At 42.1% G+C, this 23,712-nt stretch overlaps 3 protein-coding genes across 3 annotated transcripts; all 3 read left to right on the plus strand.

The window, feature by feature from the left end:
• Positions 1-600: 600 nt before the first annotated feature.
• mlh3 (mutL homolog 3 (E. coli)) lies at positions 601-8,795 on the plus strand. The gene is made up of 12 exons (XM_080480783.1): positions 601-3,363; positions 3,496-3,597; positions 3,694-3,773; positions 4,939-5,043; positions 5,127-5,211; positions 5,297-5,365; positions 5,448-5,556; positions 7,815-7,974; positions 8,052-8,075; positions 8,157-8,235; positions 8,328-8,479; positions 8,567-8,795. The coding sequence occupies exons 1-12, from the start codon at positions 900-902 to the stop codon at positions 8,636-8,638; spliced, it is 3,501 nt and encodes a 1,166-aa protein (XP_080336909.1). The 5' UTR covers positions 601-899; the 3' UTR covers positions 8,639-8,795.
• Positions 8,796-10,561: 1,766 nt separating this feature from the next.
• Positions 10,562-12,957, plus strand: fosaa (v-fos FBJ murine osteosarcoma viral oncogene homolog Aa; the record flags this gene model as incomplete). The annotated part of the gene is given in 6 exon segments (XM_080480784.1): positions 10,562-10,588; positions 10,590-10,766; positions 10,768-10,938; positions 11,542-11,769; positions 12,087-12,194; positions 12,289-12,957. Coding segments are annotated over 6 exon segments (1,380 nt in total).
• A 2,385-nt stretch (positions 12,958-15,342) lies between these two features.
• Positions 15,343-22,431, plus strand: LOC308120283 (jun dimerization protein 2-like). The gene is made up of 4 exons (XM_080480797.1): positions 15,343-15,463; positions 18,748-18,965; positions 20,938-21,042; positions 21,251-22,431. The coding sequence occupies exons 1-4, from the start codon at positions 15,376-15,378 to the stop codon at positions 21,434-21,436; spliced, it is 597 nt and encodes a 198-aa protein (XP_080336923.1). The 5' UTR covers positions 15,343-15,375; the 3' UTR covers positions 21,437-22,431.
• Positions 22,432-23,712: the final 1,281 nt, after the last annotated feature.

Raw genomic sequence — 23,712 nt, forward strand, 5'->3', positions numbered from 1 at the left:
AGTGAGAATATGCCAACTCCACACAGAAAGGCCTGGCTGGCATTTCAACTCGTGACATTCTCGCTGTGAGGCGAGAGTGCTAACCACTGTTCCACTTGCTCCACTACAGTTGCACCACACAAAATAAAGTATGAATAGAATAGAAAATAGTAAAAAATATATATATATATATAATATAATAAGATATTCAATAAGTTGATATTAAGCTGTAAAATCATTACTATTTAATAAAGTGTTAATATAAATCAGTGTCAATCATTTGGTATCTATACTGTGGGCTCTAATGGTATGACCTGGAGAGTCTTTATTACAGCTTAGGGGAAACTGCAGAAATTGTGTTTAAATTTCAATTTTCCTACCCTAGAAGTGTTTCTTTGTTGTTCTTGCTTTTTTGTTTTTAACTCATAATTCAGAATACAGTGAGCGTTTCTCCTGTCAGTCACACCCAAGTTGTAAAAATATGAAGTAAAAATCACTATTTGAGATCATTTAAATATCTTCATTGACGCACTGACACAGTAGTTGTACCACATCCCGGTACATGCTCCCATAGCATGTTTGTTGATTGTATTTCCGAGCTGCCGTGAACGCAGCACGGGTCCGTCACACCGGAAGATGGCAGTGTTAGCTCAGTACATTAGCATCATGGAAACAAAGCTTTCTCTTGTCGTTCCACGTTGACTATAAACAACCGTGGAGCGTGAGTGTCCCCAACATGTCTTCACTGACAGTAAGACACTACTTTTAACGTCTCTTGTTAAGCTATGCTTGTGAGAAGGTAGTGGAAGCTAGCCTGCGTCGTGGCGATGGACGGTCGTTGCCTAGCAACTGACATTTTTAACCACTTTGGGGGTGAAACGCGACTGAATCATGACAAGTGTAATAAATGAGCGTCCGTCATGATTAAGTGTTTGCCCGCAGAGGTGCAGGGCAGACTCCGGTCCGGTGTCGCCGTCCCCTCCCTCCAGCAGTGCGTGGAGGAGCTCGTCCTGAACAGCATCGACGCCGGGTCGGCCTGCGTGGGTGTCCGGCTGGACATGGACGCCTTCAAAGTCCAGGTGATCGACAACGGAGCCGGGATGAGCGCCGAGGACATGGAGCGTGTTGGGAACCGATATCACACCAGCAAATGCAGCTCTCTCCAAGACCTGGACGACCTGAGGTGGCATGGATTCAGAGGAGAAGCCCTGGCCAGTGTAGTTTCTCTGGCTACACTTGTTGAGATCTCATCCCGCAGCAGATCGTCTGTGAAAACAAGTGTTAAGCTGTTCAAGGAGGGTAAAGGCATGGATGTGTTTGAGGCAGAGAGCATGCGACCCTCTGCGGGGACCACTGTCATCGTTTGTAACTTCTTCCACAACCTGCCAGTCCGGAGGAAGAGGGTGAATGGAGTCCTGGAGGCTGAGAGGATCAGACACAGGCTGGAGGCCATCGCCCTCATGCATCCCTCCGTGTCCTTCACACTGAAGAACGACAGCACAGGAGCCATGACGGTGCAGCTTCCCAAAGCCAGAAACACCTATCACAGGTTTGTGCAGATCCACGGCCTCGGAAGAGCACACAAGCTGCGGGAAGTCAGCCACACGCACAAACAGTTTGAAGTCACCGGACACCTCGGTATCGAAGGGCACTACAATAACAGCCTACAGTTTCTGTATGTGAATAAAAGACTGCTGCTGAAAACACGGATCCACAAGCTGCTGAATGCCCTCCTGCGCCGATTGAGCGGTTCCCACTCCAAACATGACAATCCAGACGAACCGGCTGTCACCAGGAGTCCAAAGGTCAAACGGAGCCAGGAGATGTATGGCGTCTATATTGTCAATATCAAGTGTTCTTATTCTGAATATGACATTTGTCTGGAACCAGCCAAAACTTTAATAGAGTTCAAAGACTGGGATGGCATTTTGCTGTGTATAGAAGAGGCAGTCAAAGCTTTCATGAGCAGGGAGAACTTGGTGGCTGAGCTTTTCCAAGAGGACCTGGATGATGTTTCTCCTACGGCGTTCGGCTCTGAGAGATCAGAACAAGAGAGGGAGAGTGTTGAAGATGCCCAAGCAAATGTTGATAACCCTGCACTGGATTGTAGCGTTGCAACAAAATTGACATCTGAATCTGTTCATCGTAAGCGCACAGATGACTTTAACTCAAAAGGCAGCAACTGCATGGAGTGCAGTCCGGATGAGAGTGGTCAGAAGATTGAAAACACTGAGGCATTGAACAATGAGAAATGCAGGGATGAGCCTCGGTGTGATGCTGCTGCACCAGAGGCTGCATCTCATCATGACAATGATGAAGACGAGGCAATGGCAGTCAGTGAAACTGGAGAAGATTCGGAAGTTTCACATCAGTCACCTGGACTCCATAGTGTAGTTTTAACAGAAAGAGAGATGGAGTCAATCTGTGCAGCCTCAGCCAGCAGAGTAGAGTCACACAGCCTCGTTCAAGAAGCTCATTCTCATTTGATTAACTGTGAGCTACCATTATCTAATGGTAAATGTCTGGAAACACAAGAACAGGCTTCTTTAGGTACTAAAAAGATCAGTGTGTCCGAACCTTACATCCATGAAAGTCTGCAGATTCTGGACCGATACCAAAGCAAAAGACCTGCTGAAAAATTAACTGCATCAAAACGAAAAATCTCGCTTGAAGCAGTCAGAGGCCAAGCCGCTCTAACACTGTACAGAGACTCCACAGCCGCCGTTCCTTCTAAGGCTCCCAGAATAGTTTCCTGTCAGAAATTGTCAACCTACAATCCATCCGGATCTCTCGACAAGTTCAGAAGGATGTTTGTTAAACCTGATGAATTGAATTTGCCATTTGAAAAAACTCACACAGAAAAGTTAGTATTGAATTCTGACAATGTTTGTCAAGAAGTTTCAGAGGGACAAAGCAGCTCCAGAAGCCCACCGACCCTTTCAGCTGTAACTGATCTAAAACCAGCCTCGCCACAAAATACAAGCAAAGCGTCTCTAGCAGCTAAACTCTGCAATTTGAAACAACAGACAGATTCGTCTGAAGTATCGGCACTCACGTCCAAGACCATTTCTGAAGATGTTATCTGTAGTAAGAGTGAAGAAGATGATGCTATCCAAGATTGTGATGAAGATGAGAATCCCTCTGATCTTGCACTGAATCCTGATCCGGTCTCAGGTTTGGTTACAAACCGTCAGCAGGATGAGGGGCAGGAGGACACAGGAGTGAGAGACTGGATTCATCACTATGACACGGCTGCTGGAAAGACGGTTTATGTCAACAGGGTGACCGGCCTCAGCAGGTACGAGGAGCCAGCGATGGATGACACAGACGTGCGTTGTACTTCTGACATCACCAATATGGCCGTTAGTGTCGTATCCGAAACAGGTGAGTTGGTTCACATGAATATGGAACCAGAATCAGATTTAGACAGAATATTCACTGTGCCTGATTTAACCCAGAAAACAAACACTTTTTTTTTTTAACCACTCATTGCTTTTCCTGTTTGTTGGACTGTAGGGATGGAATACAGGTGTTACCCATTTCAGGTGGATCTAGTGTTGCCTTTCCTGCCTAAATCCAGACCAGAGAGGGTGATTAGTTCAGGGCCTGATTGTAGAGGTACCGCTCAGACATGCCAGACGGTAGATTGTACCGAACACACAACGTCTAAAATGACTAAACTGTGTTGACGTCCAGTCCTGTGTGTCTTCACAGATGATGGAGGGGATGGCTCTAATTCACTTTCCTCGTTGTACTCAAAATGGAAGAATCCAGTATTTGTACATCCTCCAATGGTAAAGAATTTGTTCTAATACTTTGATTTATAAATGTTAATCTATTAAGACCCAACACATTTACATTTGTCACTTTATGATTTGCCTTTAGAGCTTAAACGTGTAACTTCCTTTTTCACATGCGTACATCAATCAGCCATAACATTATAACCACATTAGCACTTCATTGTAGCACCTGATTTGCTGAATGTGTTTAAAAGGTCTTCCCAAGTGTGGTTTTTTTGTTTTTGTTTTTCCATTTCTAACTCAACAAATTCATTTTTTTTGCACAATTGTGTCTTTGTGACAAATCAGGTTTCATCCTCGGCTTCTTTTTTAGCCCAGTTGCAATTTTCTTTTTCACTGTAGCTCATTAATTTGCCTATTTCTTCCATCGAAACATCCAAGGTCAACAAATTTTATTTTGTGCTTGCACTTATTCATGTACTTAATTCTCCATCCAATCTTTCCATGGCAGACGACAGCAGTTACAAACTCAGCACAACCTCATGTAAATATTCCTTTGTGCAGCTTGTCTGTTGTGACTTACACAATTTATTTTTAAAGTAGATCACCCACAAGTGAAAAATTTAATCTGTTTGTGTACAAACACTTTTCTTTAAATTTATATGTATTTGACGTATGTGGTCCACTGAAGACCTCACAAGTTTCAGAACTTGAGGGATCTGCTCACCTTGAACCTTCAAAGATCCAATAGAGGCCCTGCCTCCACCTGTCAGGGCTGTCCTGGTAGCAAGATGGAGGATCTATACAACGCTAGGAAGATGGTTATAATGTTATGGCTGATCACTGTGTATGTGTGTGTATGAAACCTCAAATCACCAAGAACTTTATATAAAGCATCATATAGGCCTGATCTTACTTCAGCTCTCTGACATAATCATGATCAGAACCAATTTTAAATATATTGAGGCCGTTGCATTCCTCGCCGTCACAGCAGGTCAGAGATATTCTGGTAGCCAATGAGAGAACGGTACAATGTTGAGCAGTGTATTTTGTAAGATTTCACTAAATGGGGATGCTTATGATCTGTTGTGGCTGCTTAACATGACGCCATCGAGATGCGAATTTACTGTAAGCCTCTGTGTTGCTCCAGGTCAGAAATAAACCCACTTCCTTTTTTAATGTCTTTAATGCTGATTTATGATCATCGCCATGACAACAGGTCGGCGTTGATGTTTCCAGCGGACAAGCTGACGGACTGGTCGTAAAGATCCACAACATCCTGTTTCCATACCGCTTTTCTAAGGCCATGATTCACTCAATGAAGGCAAATATAACTTTTTCCTTTTTTTTTCTTTCTCCCGCAGTGTCTCAGCAAATCTGAATGACGTGATTTAAAACTGTTGACAGGTTATTAATCAGGTGGATAAAAAGTTTCTCGCGTGCCTCATCGATACAAGCGAAGATGAGCAAGTGGCGCACACTGAACCTGAAGGTACAATCACCAGGCCTTTATCATCGCTGTGGTTTTCTGAAGACCTCAAGTGTTTCATGTCTGTGTGTTTCTCCTGAAATCCCAGGAAACCTGCTGGTGCTGGTGGATCAACACGCGGCACACGAGAGAGTCCGACTGGAAGGTTTAGTCGCGGGTAAACAAAAACATAGTTGAAATGAAGCCACAGTTTGGACCTGGATGTGAGCCGAGAGTTCTAACTGTGTCTGACGTTGTAGATTCGTATGAGGACGACCCAGATGTCACCGGGGAGAGGCGTCTGTGCTCATCAAACATTTTACCACCTCTGCAGATCGGCGTGACGGAAGAGGAGCTGAGGCTGCTCAGGTGTGATGTCTCTCTACCAATCACACAGATATCGCTAAGATATCAACTTTAAAAACTCCAGATTATTGAAATTAGCAGTCAGGATGTCAACAGACAGCAATCCACCTAATGCACATGTCTTTGGGAGAAAACCAGAGTACTAGAGAAAAACCAAAACATATCATCTACATTGATTTGTATTTTATTGTAACCGGAGGTGCAGAGGTTAAAACAATGGTCATCTATTGAGAGTGTGCTTCCATTTACAGAGAAACGTCTGTCTGATTTTTGAGGGAAGGACTTGGTCTCCTCTTTTTTTAGAACCATCTCACTGGGCTCACCTCGGCATGTAATGGCAGCCGTTTAAACTAAAATCCATTAAAATTGCTCACCTTCAAAACGCCACACAAATGTTTAACAAAATAGCCAAGCTTTTTTAGTAAATCTTTGACAAATCCAGACAAAGGAGCTCAAGGTTTGTGAGAAGACAAAAAGTAACTCCACTAAATTACCTAAAATAAAGTTCACAAATAGAACTGAAATGAAAATGCCAAAACACTTAAAGATCTAAAAATGCTTGAGGGGGAAAAAACAACAAAGAACATTGAAAGCTCTTTCTGTCCAGGTTGAAGCTTAAAATTTCCTCCACCAAATACAGTCAGATGGAGGAGGCAGACCAGCAGGGGAGAGGAAGCTGATTCTCTTCCTGCTTCGAGGCCAACTTAACCCGATTCCACCACCAGGGGAGAGCTAACTTCAAACTAATGTGACATTATCATTTTAAATTCAGGGTCAGTTTTACTGCCACTGATACGTTTACTGGACTCAGTATTTTGAAACGATGACAGAATGAAGAGTGAGACTTTTCCCTGCGCCAGCTTTCACCCATGGAGTTGCTTTCGGCCGCACGTGTTTCTGACTGTTGGTACGATGCGGCCGTCGCTGCCAGACGGGTTTCCTCGCCCTGCAGCTGAACCTTTTGGGGTTCAAGCTCACATTTTCTGCTCTGTGCCACAGCAGAGACATCAGGCTGCAGACTTGGCAGCGAGGTTAAGGATTGTGGCAATAAAAATGACAAAGGGGTGGATGCAGCGATGCAGCCTCCAGCATTCTTGTCATGGTCGGTTATATTAATGGTGTTATCCAGATTACCTCCCGGGCCATGATTAAATCCATAAAACCTCAATTCAAAGACATGCATTATGTTGTCTGTTGTGCGTCCAAATATTCCAGTCAGCGTTTCCTGGTGAGAGGAGCTTTAATGGCAAATAAGCAAGTTTCAGACGGTAGAAAAGAGTTTGTGAGGATTCATGTCAGCAGAATGGCCAGTTTGAGACAAGAACACTGGTTCTGTTATTGAAACAATCTATTTGTCTTTGCTTCTGCTGGAGATTAAATCCTTCACAGAGGGAAGACCTGCCTTTCTGGTGTCTTGACTCCAGAAAACCTTACTCACCTTACTTACTTACTTACTTAATACTTACATATCAAGGACTTATTGTGTGGCGTTTGTATGTTCTCCCAGTGCATGCAAAGCTTTTCTTTACTCCAGAGTCCTGCTCCAGTCTAGAAACATGCGTGTTGAAGTAGTATAGAAGAAGGATGAACGGAAAAGCCAAAGAAACATCCCAATTCCAAAACGTAGATTAGATCTAATAATCCATTTATTTTCCAAACATACTCAACAAAAACTGAATCGGCAAACAAAAGAGAAACACTTTTCACTCATTCTTTTCCACACACCTTTATAGCTGATTGGTATCGTTACATAACCAACAATGTGTGCTCGCAGTCTTATAAAGTACATAACACAGGAGAAATCTTTTCATTCTCATGTGAAGCTGCAGCTATTAGCTCAATGCAGTGTTAAGTACATTTAAAGAGGATACAAGTTAATCTGTGCTACACAGAATATCGTAGATTTATTTAATAGCTTTTAATGTGTTGCTCCTGCTTGCCCTATGCTGTTTTATTTATTTTAAAAAAAAAACCATTTGTTCCATCCTGCACTTTAAAGTTATTTGAAATGAATCAGGAATTGATGGATTTCTCCTTCCACAGACACCTTAGTGAATGTTTCCTCAGCTGTAGATTGAAACAATGTTCTTGAATGTCAGATTTCTTTAAAAAGAGAAATGTTGGCAGTCCTGTCCCGCGTCCTTTAAAGTTAGAGCATGGAGCATTTTCTCTCCCATTCGATTGTGCTTATCGTCTCACACGTGATTTATCGTCAAGAAGCCAGTGTGGTCCCTGCAGATCGTCCTCTCGTCTCCCTCCAGGTCGTGTCAGTCACATTTGCGGGTTTTAGGCCTGGATGTGACTTTCTCGCAGGCTGCAGATCCTCAAGTGTTGGTAGCAAAAGTCCCGTTGTGCTTCGCAGAGAAAGAGCACAACGAGCGGCGGCGGGGCCGACCATCTGTTATCAAGACAATAGTGGAGGTAAGACTCATTAACCACCCCGTTTACTGTCACAAAGGAAAGACCTGATGTTCACTGCTCTGCTTTATCGCCTGCAGGAGTATATTCGAGAGCAGACTGAGGTGAGATTTGATTTCTAACGACCATTTCTCTCAGTTTCATTATTTTATAAATGTATGACGACTTTCCCTAATGTCTTTCAGTTGCTCCGCTCCACCGGTCGAGTCAGAGGAGCTCTACCTCTCACTGTTCTGAAAGTGCTTGCCTCCCTCGCATGTCACGGTAAAGAATAGTCTCTCCTCTCCATCGCTGGGATTTTCTTTTCTTTTTCATTCATTTTGAGTTTAAAACCTTCACACTTTCCATTTCGACAGGCGCCGTCAAGTTCAACAGCGCTCTCAGTAAAGACGAGTGCCACAGCTTGATATCGTCCTTGTCCTCGTGTCAGCTGCCTTTCCAGTGCGCCCACGGCCGCCCGTCCATCGCTCCCCTGGTGGACGTTCTTCATCTGGACAAAGATCAGACGGTAACAGGACGTTGGAGCATCTCTGAACTGTAAAGCAAACATTTATTAAATCAACCTGATAGTGACTGTACATTCGTCTCCCTGCAGGAACTCCAGAAGCCCAACTTAAAAAAGCTGAGGAGGATGTATAAGGCATGGCAACTTTTTGGAAACGGATAGATTGGGGTGTATCTAATTTAAAGAGCATTTCTATAGTTTTTATCGTGAGCTAAATTATTTGTGTTATTTAAAAAGAATTATTTAATGTCTAAAATGTTCTTTTTTTTTCTTAGTCTGATTTCTTAAATGTTTTGATACATATTAAATGAACTTGATTAAGATCTTGTATGTTTTATTCCAGCTCCACTTTCCTGCCACAGTTCATAATCGTACGTTTGAGGTGACAGAGCCACTTTGCCACCTCCACTAACAGGATTTAAAAGAATTACGGTTGACGATTGAGTGAAAATAACAAATAATAAGTCTTCAGAAATAATTGGTATGCATGTGTGTGATACTCTACTTTGAAGGGGGTGTCAAACATAAGGCTTGAGGGACAAAACTGGCCCGCAAGCAGCTCCAACTCGCCCATCAAGCTACCAATATTTAATGATATTTAGAAGAAGAAAAAGGTCACGGTCAGACATGAATAACAGACAATTATCTAGGTGCTCGAAAAGAGGAAATACTAAATAACACGCTGAAATGTGACATAAAACGTTGCAGTTTTTCTTACCACAAAGTGAGAAAACCTTTCAGGATGTGTCCTCCTTCAGGAAATACACATTTTAGACTCTCAAAAAGCTTCACAGCTGCACTTTTCTGCCCAACAGTGACTTCCTGCTATTCTAAACTCACAGTAATAATATATTGTTTAATCCATTTCCCATCTGTGTACTGAGGAGTTTCACAGCTTTAACTCACGCTATGAATAGGTGCTGCTGCTATGAAACGGGTTTTGTTTTTGTTTTTTTAATTTCCAGGCTTCATGCAAGTTGCAGGAAATAATGAATGATCTTGCAGTGAATGATTTAGAATTGGAGGTAAATCTTCCGGTGCACCTACCAATTGTTCAAATCTCATGTTGAACTAGTAGTGAGAAGCTTCTGGACCTGAACAGTGATTTTTGGGGAGGGGTTTGGGTGGCTGGGTGGTGGAGTGGGGGGGCTCCCAAGGTTCCTCCTGCCTGTGGTCCGCAGACAGTCTGGAAACGCTCCTGGCATAAGAAGACTTTTTATTGATCTCTTAACAATTTATATTGTTAGACATTAGTTATAGGAGCTAGTGAAGGAAGGTGCAGAGACTTGGAGGAGGATTCATGCGGTTCAAGCTCTATGAGAGGATGATCCACACCAGATCCAGGTGCAGGGATCCTCCAGGGGACGTGCACAGCGCGTGGACACACTGGCTGCTGCTGTAAAGGAGGTGAGGATATGTGTGTGTGGGGGGGGGGGGGGGAGTGAAGGATGCTGCTCCTGACTCCCTCCTCCCCCACAGTTCCGGGTCATGCCACGTGACTCGTCCGCCCCCACATGTCCAACCTCTCCTCCCTCTTCCCCACCATCTCCCAAGTAAACAATTCAGCCTCATTTCATTATGTCTGCTGACACCCTCCGGTTCTCATCTCTGATCAAAGCCTGTCAGACATTTACAAATCAAACTCTCACGATTCTGGAAATATCAAAATAAGCTAAGAAAATAATAAAAAAATATCATTACATTACACATTCAGTCTATTTTCAGGCTGTTTGTTCAAAAACGTGACGTGTGACCTTGGGCCGAAATATGCATTGTTAAATAAAAAAACAAAAACATGTGATCGTATATCTTCATCTCTGGAGTGTTTTAGCCTTGAATAAAATGCGCCAGATCATTAAGTTTTCATCGTCCAGGAAATGGCTACATGTGGATTTATAAATAGTCTCACGTTTCTCATCCCATATATCGCATTAATGAGAAGCCGATATTTATGAATGGGCGAGAGGGCGCGCGCATGGCGTTGGGGTAGGCGGACAAACCGCGTGCACGTGAACGCAATTATTAATATATAGCGCCACAGAAGATGTATAATATAGTATATATGCAATAATAAGGTTTATAAACATGTTGGCCGGTGTGACAGTCAGTCTGCGCCCCCCCTCCCCCCTTGCAGATGGTACAGCCCCGGTTCATTCATAAAATTCTAGCAGAGCATAAAAGGAGGGGCTTGCATCCTGGTCGTCCAGTTACCAGGTATATACCTGGAGGAGAGACCCGAGCTGCTGTGCCCAGAGCCAGGCCACAGCCTCATCTGTCACACATCTGGACTTGTGGCTGTTTGGTGTGTTTGTTTGTTTTTTTATCTTTTCTTTTCTTCTTCTTTCTCTCGTTGCTGCTTCGTGGTGTTTGACATGGATTCAGTGTTTCCCACCTGCCGGACGGAGTCTCCTGTCGGGACAGAGGCGAGATCTCCAGATTCCTCCTCAGAGAGCAACGCCAAGGTATGGAGGCGTTATTTATCACCTCAGACTCACATTTAAACACCCCCTCTTTTTTATTTAAATGTCTGCTTCTTTTTTATCTTCAAGATGGGGGGAGGGGAGGGAAGGGGGTGGGGGGGGGGGGGGGGGGCTGATTGATGAGATTTTAATTAACTCGGTGTTAAAACGTCATATTTCCTTCTCTGTATCCACCCGCTGTGAATGAAACTTGCAGCAGATGCGTGTTGTTCGGTGGGAATGTGGGATCGTCGGGTTGTTATGATCCCGACGTCCTGGGACCGAATGTGCGCGTGTCGATGCAGCGGTTCATTGAGAAAAATAAATCCATTCAGGAGACTCCACAGCAGCCCTGCGTCAGTGCTGACGTCAGGAACAATGATAAAGTCAAATATTGATCTGGAGGATCTATTTCTGGTCGGGGTATATTTCAAGAAAACACAACACATGCAGGATATCCTCTGATTTACAAAATGATCACAGTATTATTATCTTTTTTTAGACTTAATCGATTGATCACGACATTGAGATCCACCTGAAATATCAGTCATCTTTCAAAGAGAATGTTTTCTTAGTGCTCATTGTGGATTATTTCCATTTTTCCAGGAGGTCTGCGAGGACATGAGTGGTGAAGACACTTCTTTTGTTCCAACAGTTACAGCAATTTCCTCTACCCCGGATTTCCAGTGGATGGTCCAGCCTACGATTATTACATCTGTCTCCCCGTCTCTGGGTAGCAAGCAAGCCAATGAACAGCAAAGCTCTCACCAGGCAACACCCAAAGCGGGCGGGAATAAGGGGAAAAATGCTGCCAGAAAGGGGAAAGCGGAGCAGGTGGGTCAGCTCAGCTGAAGCCTACCTGCCATTGGACAGAATGGTCAATGGTGCACATTTACATATGCCAATCTGAATTCCTTGTGTGCAACAGTGCTATTGTGCCTGCTCCTGTGGAGCTGTGTGCCTTCCTTAGCCACTCAATTCATATTCAGGTCACAGCAAGTCTGCAACAATGGTCTATTTTTAGACGCATTGCAGCGAAACATGCTTTTCCCGGTCTTGAGAGGCTGAGCTGGCATCAGATGTGGTGTTTTTAGAGATAAAATGGCTGGATTCTTCAAGGTAATCACTGAGCTCTCTCTGTTGCTTCCCAGCTCTCTCCAGAGGAGGAAGAGAAAAAGAGGGTAAGAAGGGAGAGGAATAAAATGGCTGCAGCAAAGTGTCGCAACAGACGGAGGGAACTAACAGACACCCTGCAATCTGTAAGTAGACAGTGATCCATGTACTCGGCTGCCATGTGCACCTACTGCCGTGTGTTTTCCGTGCGGATGATTGTGGATGTCGATCTGTGTGAAGGAGACGGACAAGCTGGAGGAGGAGAAAGCAGCCCTGGAGACGGAGATCGCCAACCTGCTCAAGGAGAAAGAACGGCTTGAATTCATCCTGGCGTCCCATAAACCGGCGTGCCAGATGTCGGAGGATCTCGAGTCGATTTTCCAGGAGCCCACGGGCTCTCCAGAGCTGCCTCCGAGTCCGGATGAGGACAGACTCCCAGAGGACGGTACCCAGGAGGCTCCCTCACTCCAGGACATGGACATACCCAGCGACCCGTCCACCGCCATCTCCGGGAACTCCAACATCCTGCTGTGTGCCAGCGCCGAAATCAACATCTGCGATCTGGAGCCGTCTCTGGACATTAAGGAGGGGCTACTGGACAACATGCTGCCCAGCCTGGAGGACAAAAGCCAGACGGAGACGGCCCGGTCCGTGCCGGACATGGACCTGAGCAGCTCCCTCGGGGTGTCGGACTGGGAGACGCTGTACAAGTCGGTGTCCGGCGACCTGGAGCCTCTCAGCACCCCCGTGGTGACCTCCACCCCCACATGCAGCAGCTACCTGTCCGTCTTCACGTTCTCCTGTCCCGAGCTGGACTCTCTCACGGAGGGACTGGACGGCCATAAAGGAGGCGGAAACAAGACGGAATCCGTTGACATCCTCAACTCCCCGACCCTCCTCGCCTTATAATGCCCCGTCGCTCTGGTTGAAAGGAGACGAACGATGTATGTCCCAGTGTGCTGTAAACACTTCAAGGACGACGTCCCCGAAATGTCTTGTGCGTGACGAAGCTAACATATAAACTTTTCTCCAGATACATAACCAACAGAGTGATGTAGCTATAAAGCATGGCTTTTGATTCGCCGGGAGGCTCCGAGACAGTTCTGATTTTAAAACGCATGCCGAGAAATTCCAACTACTTTTTCAAAGGTCATATATATATCTGATCTGTTCCTGGATCTAAGGTGTAATGTGGAATTTAATGTGACCGTATGGTTTTGGTGTTTTGGTGTCAATAGTGTATTGATTGCTGTAAATGTATTTACATATTCATCTATGTTCAGTACCCGCATACCTCAACGTCATCAACTGTGGTTTGACCTCATCGTTAAAATGTTGAAAGTTTTCCATGAAAACATCCAGTGCTATATACTATATATAAATATATATATATACTGTATATCTTATCAAGATGTAACTTATGATTTATTTTTTTACCTTTCAGATTTTGACTTATTTGTTAAATTGAAGAATAAGTGAAAATGGGCATCGATTGCTTATCTATGCTGCTGAATACCTACAATAAATCTACATTCACAGTATAGTCTTGTGCCGTGCTTTAAGGAGAAGCAGCCCCGCCATCCGGCTGAAACTGTTGGGACTTTGTGTACGGGAGCTTCTTACTCACAGCCACACCGATTAAATTGCACTCAGTTACAAGCAAAAGTATGTTATTTGCGTGCACAAATAATAAAATACCCAGAAAATTGAGTTCTGGTAATATTTACAGCAGTACAAGCACCGGTACTTTGCAGGATTGTTCTTTTGTTCAAGAAAAATTACAGTTGTGAACATTTTTAAAAGCACCTTTCTCTTTGTATTTGTATTTCATTATATGCATTATTGTATAGGTTATAAGACTAATATTTAAAGTGGCACATTGGTTACCTCCACCTTTGCATAGGCTATAAGGCTGCAAGTTACCTTATCACAATAAAGTATATATAATATATTACCTCCACTCTTGAGGTTGAAAGGTAACTAATCGTAGCAATGTAAGTATTCGTATCCTGTTATATCCATTCATGCAGATGTTGTCAATCTGCGAGGTAAGTAATTTGTTCACATTACAGTGACGTGAGTAATTATAAAATATGGTTCCTCTTCTAATGCACAGGCTGCATGGCATCAAGGTAACTTAACAAAGTAATGTATTTGTTATATATTACCTCCAACTTTGCATGTTGCCAAGCTGAAAGGTTATTAATTGTAGGAATATAAGTATGTGTAATTTCTTGTATCCACCCTAACATGGTTTACACATACAGTAATGTGAGTATTTATAATTCATTTCCTCCACTCAGGCATAAGTTTTATGGCTTCAAGATAGCTTTTTACAGTAATGTATTTGTATTTACACTGTTTTCTCCTTTACATACGTTTCAGGGATGTAAAGTAACCTATTACAGTACGGTGAGTATTTTTAATCTGTTACTTCCTTCTTTGCGCCGCTCATAAGGCTCCAAGCTAAGTAATAATTACAGTAATGTGAGTTAGTGTAGTTAAATATATCCGCCTATGCAAAGATGTAAAGACTGCAAGGTAACGTATGACAGTAATGGGAGTACTTGTGATTCATTGTTTCATTTCTTTCTTTCTTCTTTATTTTACAGAAAATGGCAACAACTATGAAGATATGACTTTTATTGTTTCATGTGACACAAACAATAACTAGGAGGAAATAACAGAAAACATCTATTTGCATAAAGTCAGTACTTATATATATATATATATATATAATGTATTTCTTATTTCACTTCAAAACTTAGAGACCATTTTGTGCAAATCAATCAACTACAATTCAGGTTTAAGAAATAATTTTAATTAAGAGGTTGTAATGTATCAAAATAAAAGCCAAGGGGTGTGTGAATAATTGTGCCAGGCACTGTAGGTAACATATTTCAGTATTGTGAGGTTATAGGTTTCAAGGTAAGTAATTACTACAATTTAAGTATTTGTAATTAGTCTGTCAGGTACATATTTACAGTTACTTTCACTCTTGTAATGGAAGGCAGTTAAAGTATTTACATATTTAGCTGAGGCGTGTGTGTGTGTGTGTGTGTGTGTGTGTGTGTGTGTGTGTGTGTGTGTGTGTGTGTGTGTGTGTGTGTGTGTGTGTGTGTGTGTGTGTCCCTGCAGCAGTCTGACTCTGCAGCTTTTCTTTCTTTCACTCCCTTGATGGGAGGAGCGGTGCGACTTCCCCACAATGTACTTTTTTTTTTTTTTTTTTTTAACATCCCTGCTGCTTACGTTTGGCTGGCGGAGCCCTAATTTCCGCATTCCCAAATCCTCCCAGATTGGGGATCACGTTTTAGAAAAATCGGTCTGATGCAACGATTCCCACTTTTTAAAATCTACTCTCGACCCTCGGCTGAGCAGAAGAAAGGACATTTGTTGCACCTGGGATCAAAGTCAGGTCGGTGAAACTTCAACTTGCTGCGTGTTTGGCTGCACGCGCGGAGCCGGAGCGGCGGCTCGCGGGTCGCCTCGGCTCGGCGCGCGCGCGCGGCTGCGCTCGGCTCTTCTCGGCTCGCTGCGCCGCTTTTTGGTGGCGTTATTCGGGGAGAGCTGACACGTTGCTGAGCATGCTGCAGCGACGGAACCATGCCTTTTGTTTGCACGCTGCTTCCACACCAACCGAGCTGCGCATCGCAGAACAAAATGTTCCTCCGGTTCCGTCCAGCCGGAGTCCTGCTCCCAGCAGCCCGCTGGACACCCGCATTTATTTAACTCCGATGTGGAGACAAAGTTACGTAAGATTAACGCAGCACTAGGAGGGGGGGAGGAAACCCTAAACTTCCGCTTTCAACGGGAAAAACCAACATCCACCAAAACAGCTCAACCTGCTGGGAACAATCCTCCTGTAATGACTGGAGCGTCCTCTTAATGTGTGTGCAAAGCCTCAAACTCCAACAAATAGAGTCAAAACTTCTTCAAACTCTTTATTTTCTTACGTCAGGAATCTGTGACCTGCAGCTCTGGAGTCACATGTGACTTTTCCATCTTGTTTTTATTATATTTACATGCCAGACTATCTTATCTCAGGGCTGCAGCAGTGATTCAAAAGGCCAAATAGCTACAAAGATTGTGTTTATTTAAAGTATTACAAGTATTTGTGACTTAAACTGCATTTAATTGCATTGTCATTGGCAGGAAGTCGATTTAACTTACCTGTATTACATATCTACATCCAAAACACCTCAGACACTGACTTACATAAAGTTACAATTCTCTCTAGAGCAAGCCTATCTATCTATCTATCTATCTATCTATCTATCTATACCTATATATATTTACTGTATATACCACTGCAAAAGTTATGATGCTACACAGTGCTAGTTGTACACAAGTACATTTAAAGTTAAAATGTAGATCAAAAGGCTTTAAAGTTAGTTCAGAAGTGATTTGAAAGTATAGAATAACATTACATGCTGTACCCCAATACTATTACATTTACATGCATAGAATGATTCTCAATAAGTACAAATGCTCAAATAAGACTCCATAAGTGTGTATGTGAGTATTTGTAATTTGTGCTCCGAGGTAACTTAAAGTATATCTAAAAGGCAGTTAAAGTTCAAAGAAAATATAACAGGTGCATGAAAGTGTTTTCACATCCGACAGAAACAATAGAAAGTAAACAAATATTCATATAAAGCATCACCGATACAGCAATGCTGTTATTTACCCCTGATTTCCCTGAAGGTTTTAAATCCCATTTCCCTCCTTTTATTAACCTTCGTTGTTTCCTCAGCTTTGGTGAGTTTGAAGACAGACGCGGTTTATGGCCCTGGCGTGTCAACACCACATTGTTTCACTTTGACTCTTTGACCAACAGGAAGTGCAAAACTGAAAGTTATTCCCACAGTTCTCACTGGCGATAAAAGTAACACAATACAAATACATTACTGCAGTCAAATAGTTTGGTCATTTTCAAACTCAAACACATTTCTGCTTCTGATCTCTATTTATTTATTTATTATTGTGTCACTTCATAGAGAAACATGAGCTACAGGTGATCAGATACCTCCTTTTTAAAAAGTATTCTGTCACAGTTTAAACAAAATTAATAGTTTAGAATAGTTTTTTGCAGTTTTTTTCACAGTTGCATCCGAAAACTTTGACTAATATTGAAAGGTTAAATGTTTTGTCATATTTTTACTTGTGTAACATGTAAACAGAAGCGAGGTGGAGACTCTGCTTCAGAAAAGGAGTAAAAAGTGAATCTTTAAATGTTTTTGAGATACAGTATTTTAAAATGTTCATGAACTGCAAGCTAAAGATTTGAAATGTCACAATACACTCTAAATAATTAATGCTGCACAGCATAATGCAAATCTATCATTAGTCACAATATCGACATGTTCAATATCGCGAAATCGTGAGAAAATCGTGTTTCGATGCTCTTTGCCTTCATGCCCTCCGGATATGAAACCACCTCGGTTAGAATTTGAAAGAAAAGTGGGATTAATCATCATAGATTCAGAAGCTTGTGCGAATCAATGACAACGTTTGAAATGATAGAGATATTTGGAAGACATTGATGTCCTTGAGTGGTTGTATCAATCACAAATCACATTTTTATTGCAATATCAATCAAGATTATGGCACGCAGCCTCAGGGATAAATGTAAGATATAAGGATGTTTCTGTTTTAATTAGATATATGTCTAAAAAAAAAAAGGTATACTCTTTAATTGTATCCAGTGAAGCTTGCAGTTTCTTTTGTCCCTAAACGTCCTATCCACACACTAGGGAGTGTGGGCTCCGTCCGATTGGCCAAATATGAATCAGACTGCAGGCAAACATGCAACGTTTGCACTATGTTGATATCAGGATAAACGTGTATCTCGATCTTTTTCTAAATGACTTGTACGTCACTTCAATTTAAGCAATGTACCGTGATGAAACTCTGATGAGAAGCCAGGTGTCTGTTTTCTGCCGTGATATTTGCAACGCTGCAACGCTGCATAAAGGCCTCAGATAGTCAGCTGGAAACCTGCTGAGCTGTTGTCGTAGTTTCCTGTATCTCTGGCTGACCTTTCCCTCACACTCTGCATGCCATCCCTTTTGCATGTATGTAAAAGTTAAGACATCTGCAACCACAAAAGGGTGAAAATCAGTGGCAACAACACGACTGAAGCACATTGCGCTGTGTGTTTGAACTGATATGGCACTCCCGTCGCAGTGAGGCTCGTAGGGAGTAAACCACAGGAAACGGTCATTATCTGCTATTTGCTGCCTTTGAACAAAGTAGAATTTATTACAGTCTGCAATGTGCACGGGGTGATGTCTATTCTTAGTCTCTAGAGATTAAAATCTGTCATTTCTTGCCAGTATATTCATAAAGGGCTGTATATGAATTCTAAAACTAAAAACAAAGGTAGCACAGTAATGAAATAACCCTAAAATCTGAAGCCTCAGCATCTGTTTCCAGAGAGAAAGGAACTGTGGGCCTCGGGTAAATGCTTTCTCCGAGTCATTTGAGAGACTGCTGGTTAAATAAAACAAGCACTTATTTGTTTCTTATTCTGTCAATGCAGAAATATCTTATTTCCTACACTCGCGTCATAAATCAGGCCCCACTATGTGCCTTAACAAGCAGCGCAGACAGTTTTCATTGATCTGATGATGGAGTTTCTGTCTGACCTTCACCCCCCCCCCCCCCCCCCCCCCCCCACACTCCCCCACCCCACCCCAGCTGTGGTCACGGCCGAGTCTGACGCGATGCCAGGACAAATCCCAGACCCCTCGGTGACGGCGGGCTCCCTGCCCAGCCTGGGCCCCCTGGCTGGAATCTCGGCCACCACGCTGACGGACAAGCTCAAGTTCGGCGACCTGCAGGAGTTCGGGACGATGCTGTCGCCGCTGCACTTCCTGAACAGTCTGGGGAAGAGGCCGCTCGTCGTCAAGACCGAGGTGAGCTCACGCTCGGCAAACACTGAACGAATTTCAAATGGTACGGTTTAACTTTCTGGTTACGTTTTACTTTTAATCTGTGTGTCCGCTTTAAAAATCAATGGTATCAGTTAAAAACCACGAGAAATTCAAAGTGATCCTCTTTGCTGCACCTGGATGCAGGTTCAAGCCAGCGAGAGGAGACGCATGTGTCCACACAGGGTGGAACAAATACAAACTGCATGGAAATGGATGCGTACAAAGCTTCCATTCAAAGTTCGGTGCAAGTAAAAACAAATGATCTAAGTTGCAACTCGAGGTTTCTCCAAGATTTCCTTCACTTACAGTCTCCAGGCAGGTCTCCCCTGCAGGGAAATGGAAAAAAAAACACTGTAATGTCACCGTGTTTTATGTCTTCTCACATATTGCAGTCGCCAAAAACACTGGCGTTATTTAGGGCAAGGGAAAGTTATTTATAGCGCAGCATTCAGACACAAGGCAATTCAGTGCTTTACAAAGAAATAATGGGACTACATTAAAGCTTATAAAAGAAATCAAAGGAATACATTCATTTAAGTAGAAGGGTAGTTGCTGAAAAAAGGCTGGTAAAAGTTAATTGATTCAACTCAAGTTAAAGTGACAAACTGCAGGACCGGAAATGTGAAAATCTTCACGATTCAGCTTGTGTTCATTTAAAATCCTGCCGGACTTTATGTAAAACACTGTGATTAGTTTTCAGATGTAGAAAGTAAAAAGTAAATAGAGGAAGTAAAAATGAAAGATGAAACTGGACTTTATGTGGCTCCTGAACTAAAATGTGTTTGACACGCCTGATTTAAGCAATATACCAGTACATCACTCCCTCCAGTTGCCATTATAACTTTTTATAGCTTGTTTTTAACTGTCTTTTAACATTTTCAGTATGTACAGTGACTTTGAGTGTTCTGAAAGCAACTTCTATATCATACTTATCATTCTTTTGGTGTAGTTTGTCTCATTTGTGTTTCATTCAAAGTCACTTGTGATAGACTGAGAGGTATTTAAAATACCTTAATGTAACCTCATATTCAGTACTTCTATTAAAATAATCTGAATAAAGAAGGGTAGAAATCAAATAAAGTGACATCGAGAATGAAGTTAGTGGTGAATTAAAACTATAATGACGTTAAATAAACACACATTTTCAGAACTGAATTTGTTGTAACAGTTGCGGCCAAATTTAAAGATTCACCAGAAATTTGAAGATGAAAATATTTCGGTCAATACGTTACTGTGCATTTCCTAAAAAGTTGGGACGTTGTGTTAAATGTAAGACCAGAAATGGTTTCGGCTCGCGTCCTCCCCCCACTCGGAAAACCTGTGTCAGATATTAAAGCAAACTGTGTGAAATATGTTGGTATGTGTAGATCTGCTCCAAGTGAACCGACTCAGTAAAACCTGAATCAACAGGTCCATCTAGTGGACAAAGGACAACATGTTAATATATGAAAAGAATTGACAAGGGGAAAAAGAACTTTCTAAAAGTATTTTTAATGACACACACAGGTTTTATACGCCATCAGTAACAAAACCTTGAACAAAGATTTGGTTCATCATTTTATGACTGTAAATAATAAACTATTATATCATGATAGAAAACAGTTAATAATATGAGAAATATTGTAAATGTGGTTGTTAATGGAGCTTATTTGTTTATTTATTATTACTCTTTATTTCTTATGTCCGAATGAGTTTTAATTTAGCTCATGTTAAATATTTTACTAAGATGTGCAACAATCATGAGAGATTTCAGAAACACAGCAAATAAGCTTCTTTCACGTCAAAGATCAACGATTTGTTGGTACGCACAAAAAAAAAAACACACGACCCAGTGTATTAATTAATTAATGCATTAATCTAATCAAGTTCTAATTCTGGTGTACTGAAAGATGGATGGAGTTAAGTGTGCATGCAGATGTAGATTCAGTCTGTTTTCCCTCCTGACGTCCTGCAGAGAGACGAAGAGGAGGAGAGGAGGAAACGAAGACGAGAGAAGAACAAGGTGGCAGCAGCTCGATGTCGAAACAAAAAGAAAGAGAGGACAGATTATCTACAGAAGGTGAGCGGCTTCATCTTCTCTCTGGTTTCATGCTACACGGTGGCGTCGTGGCAAGTTATTGACTTTGAGCTCCTCCTTCAGTCCAAACGCATGAACGTTGGAGAAACTAGAGTCTCTCAGTTGACTGTGGGTGTGAACGAGAGTCCCCAGTCCCAGTTACCTGGGAATGCACCGTTGGTTTATCCCATCTGTTGTCGTCCTCCCGCAGGAATCAGAAAGACTGGAGATGTTGAACTCCGACCTCAAAGCCCAGATCGAGGAGCTGAAGCTGGAGCGGCAGCAGCTGATCCTCATGCTGAACCGCCATCGCCCCACGTGCATCGTCAGGACGGACAGTGTGAAAACCCCGGAGAGCGAGGCCAACCCGCTGCTACAGCAGCTGGAGGCCAAGTGACGGCGGCGGCGTCGGCTGAGTCGCGGCAGCCAACCAGCAGCACTTACAGTTTGTGTGGAGCCTTCCTGGTGGGGGCCGGGGGCGACCCCCACCACACTGTCCTTCCTGTACCGTAAGGCTCGGCGCACTAAACCACAACATGTGGATGCTCGGACAATGTTTTGGCCGTTTCTGTTCACTTTTTTTTTTTTCTTTCCCTGTTCTTTACTTTTTGTTTGTCTTTTGATCCACAGAAGTCGAGACACAAGCAGTTTGTATGAAGTTCAGCTGAAACACAGTGAAGAGTCTCTCATTGACCCTGTTATCCACTACTAAACATAATGATTTTAACAATTCACTCGATAATGACCCGTATTCCCTCGACTCCGTCGATATCTGGACTTTCAGCATTACTTCAGCTCTGTGTACCTCCACAGTGGACTGACAATCAAACAATAATCTTTTAGGACCGAAGGCTGTCGAGCACCGCAGGAGGCTGAAACATCCACGTCCACTGTGTTGGAGCACAAAGCCGATAAGATGAAAACTGTTTGTACAAATATACACGAACCTGCTAGTTATATATGGTTATAAAATGGTTCATATGAGATGAAATGATTTGGATCATCTTGATTTTGAATTAAAAACGTAGGCGGACGTAGTGGAGGTTTTGGGTGGAGTCGATAGAAACGATTACAGGATTGTTTAATTCACACTTAAAGAGGGAAAAGTAGTTCTTTACCATCCATCAAGTTAATAATCTTTACAATGTTCTGCTTCTTTTGGTTCTTGGCAGAACGAATGAGCCTTTTCTTTTTCTCCTTTATCCCAAAGTTTTGGCGCAGGCGTCATGTATGCACATATATATGGAGTGTTTACATTGTACTTTATTTTCTGTCATATTGTTACTACCATTTATGTTTTTTATACTTTTGTATATGATGTTATATAAGCATATAAGCTATACAAATCTTTTGTATATCCAAATGAAATAAATGTTTAGTTTCTTTTTTTTTTTTTTACTGGATTGTTTGAGTCCTTCCAAAGACTATTTTAAAATGTTGTTTTGGGCTTTTTAATGACTGAAATTCCTGGTAAACATCTCCACCTTGTGGTAAGATGCAGGACAACTTATTAAGCCATTTCATTTTCTTTAGTTATAATTTCATCTAAGAATTTCGGCATTAACAGGAGGGTTTTGTGAGATTTTACAAAATGTAGATCGTTGCTGCATTGTCTGATCTACTAGTGACATACATTTGGCAGTGGACATACATTTGATCCAACCTGTGGTAAAAATAATGAAGGAGTCATGTAGATTAAAAGTAGGGAATGTGTCCTCCATTTCTCCCGGGAAATTGCACCCTGGTTATGTGATATTTATATATTTTAAGGACTGAATGTATGTGTGTAGTATAACATGATTCTAAAGGTGTCTGTAATTTTGTCAAATGAGAAATGCTTTTATTTTGGCAGCTTAACAGATTTGCTTTTCATAATCTGTGTGCCGGCTCTTTTTAGGTCAAATATCTATTTTATGGACACAAATACGCCGTCATTTAAGTTACAGGAGCTCATCTTTATTTCCAAGAAATCAACAAAAATCCCAAACCCCTCCCCCCAAAATAAAAGTCCACAGAAGATCACTGGAGAAAAAAAAAGACATGGAACACAGACAGACCAACTGCCCACAGAAGACACCTGATAAAAGCCAACAGGTGCATACAATCACACATTCAGGCTCAGATGAAACTCGTCAATCATCAATCGTCAACTATTTAACTTGTACATAAACCAAATCCCATCTCACCCAGGCTCAACTGGCAGCATGATAACTACATAAAAACATTAAACGACTTCACTGAGTTTCAGTGCAAAATACAAAGTACTAAGATAGGTTACATTCATTACACTTTTAATAAAATACGTCATGAACAAGTAGAAATCTGTTTAATTAACAAGGATTTTCAACCTGTAATGTGTCAAAGTCTTCAGTTTCTTTGAACTCAGTGTTTTTGAAGCCTTTAACATGCACGTTTCAACCGTCTTGGCATAGCGTTGATTCTGATGTTTTTTTTCCAAGAAACAGTAAAGAAAATAAGAAGTCTTTCCTTTTATTAAAAAAATGATAGCGTCCCTCTCCTTTGGTTAATTTTCTTCAAAAGTTCATATCACAGCCACTTTGACACTCCTGCAGGCCAGTTTACCCCTAATTTAGTCTATAAAGCACTTTTCTTCCATGTTTTGATCTTTTTCAGTTAATCATTTCCATTAGTTGCCATTTTCAGAGACTCACA

The sequence above is a fragment of the Lipophrys pholis genome, assembly GCF_963383615.2.
Source record: "Lipophrys pholis genome assembly, chromosome: 14".
NCBI classification, from domain to species: Eukaryota; Metazoa; Chordata; class Actinopteri; order Blenniiformes; family Blenniidae; genus Lipophrys; species Lipophrys pholis.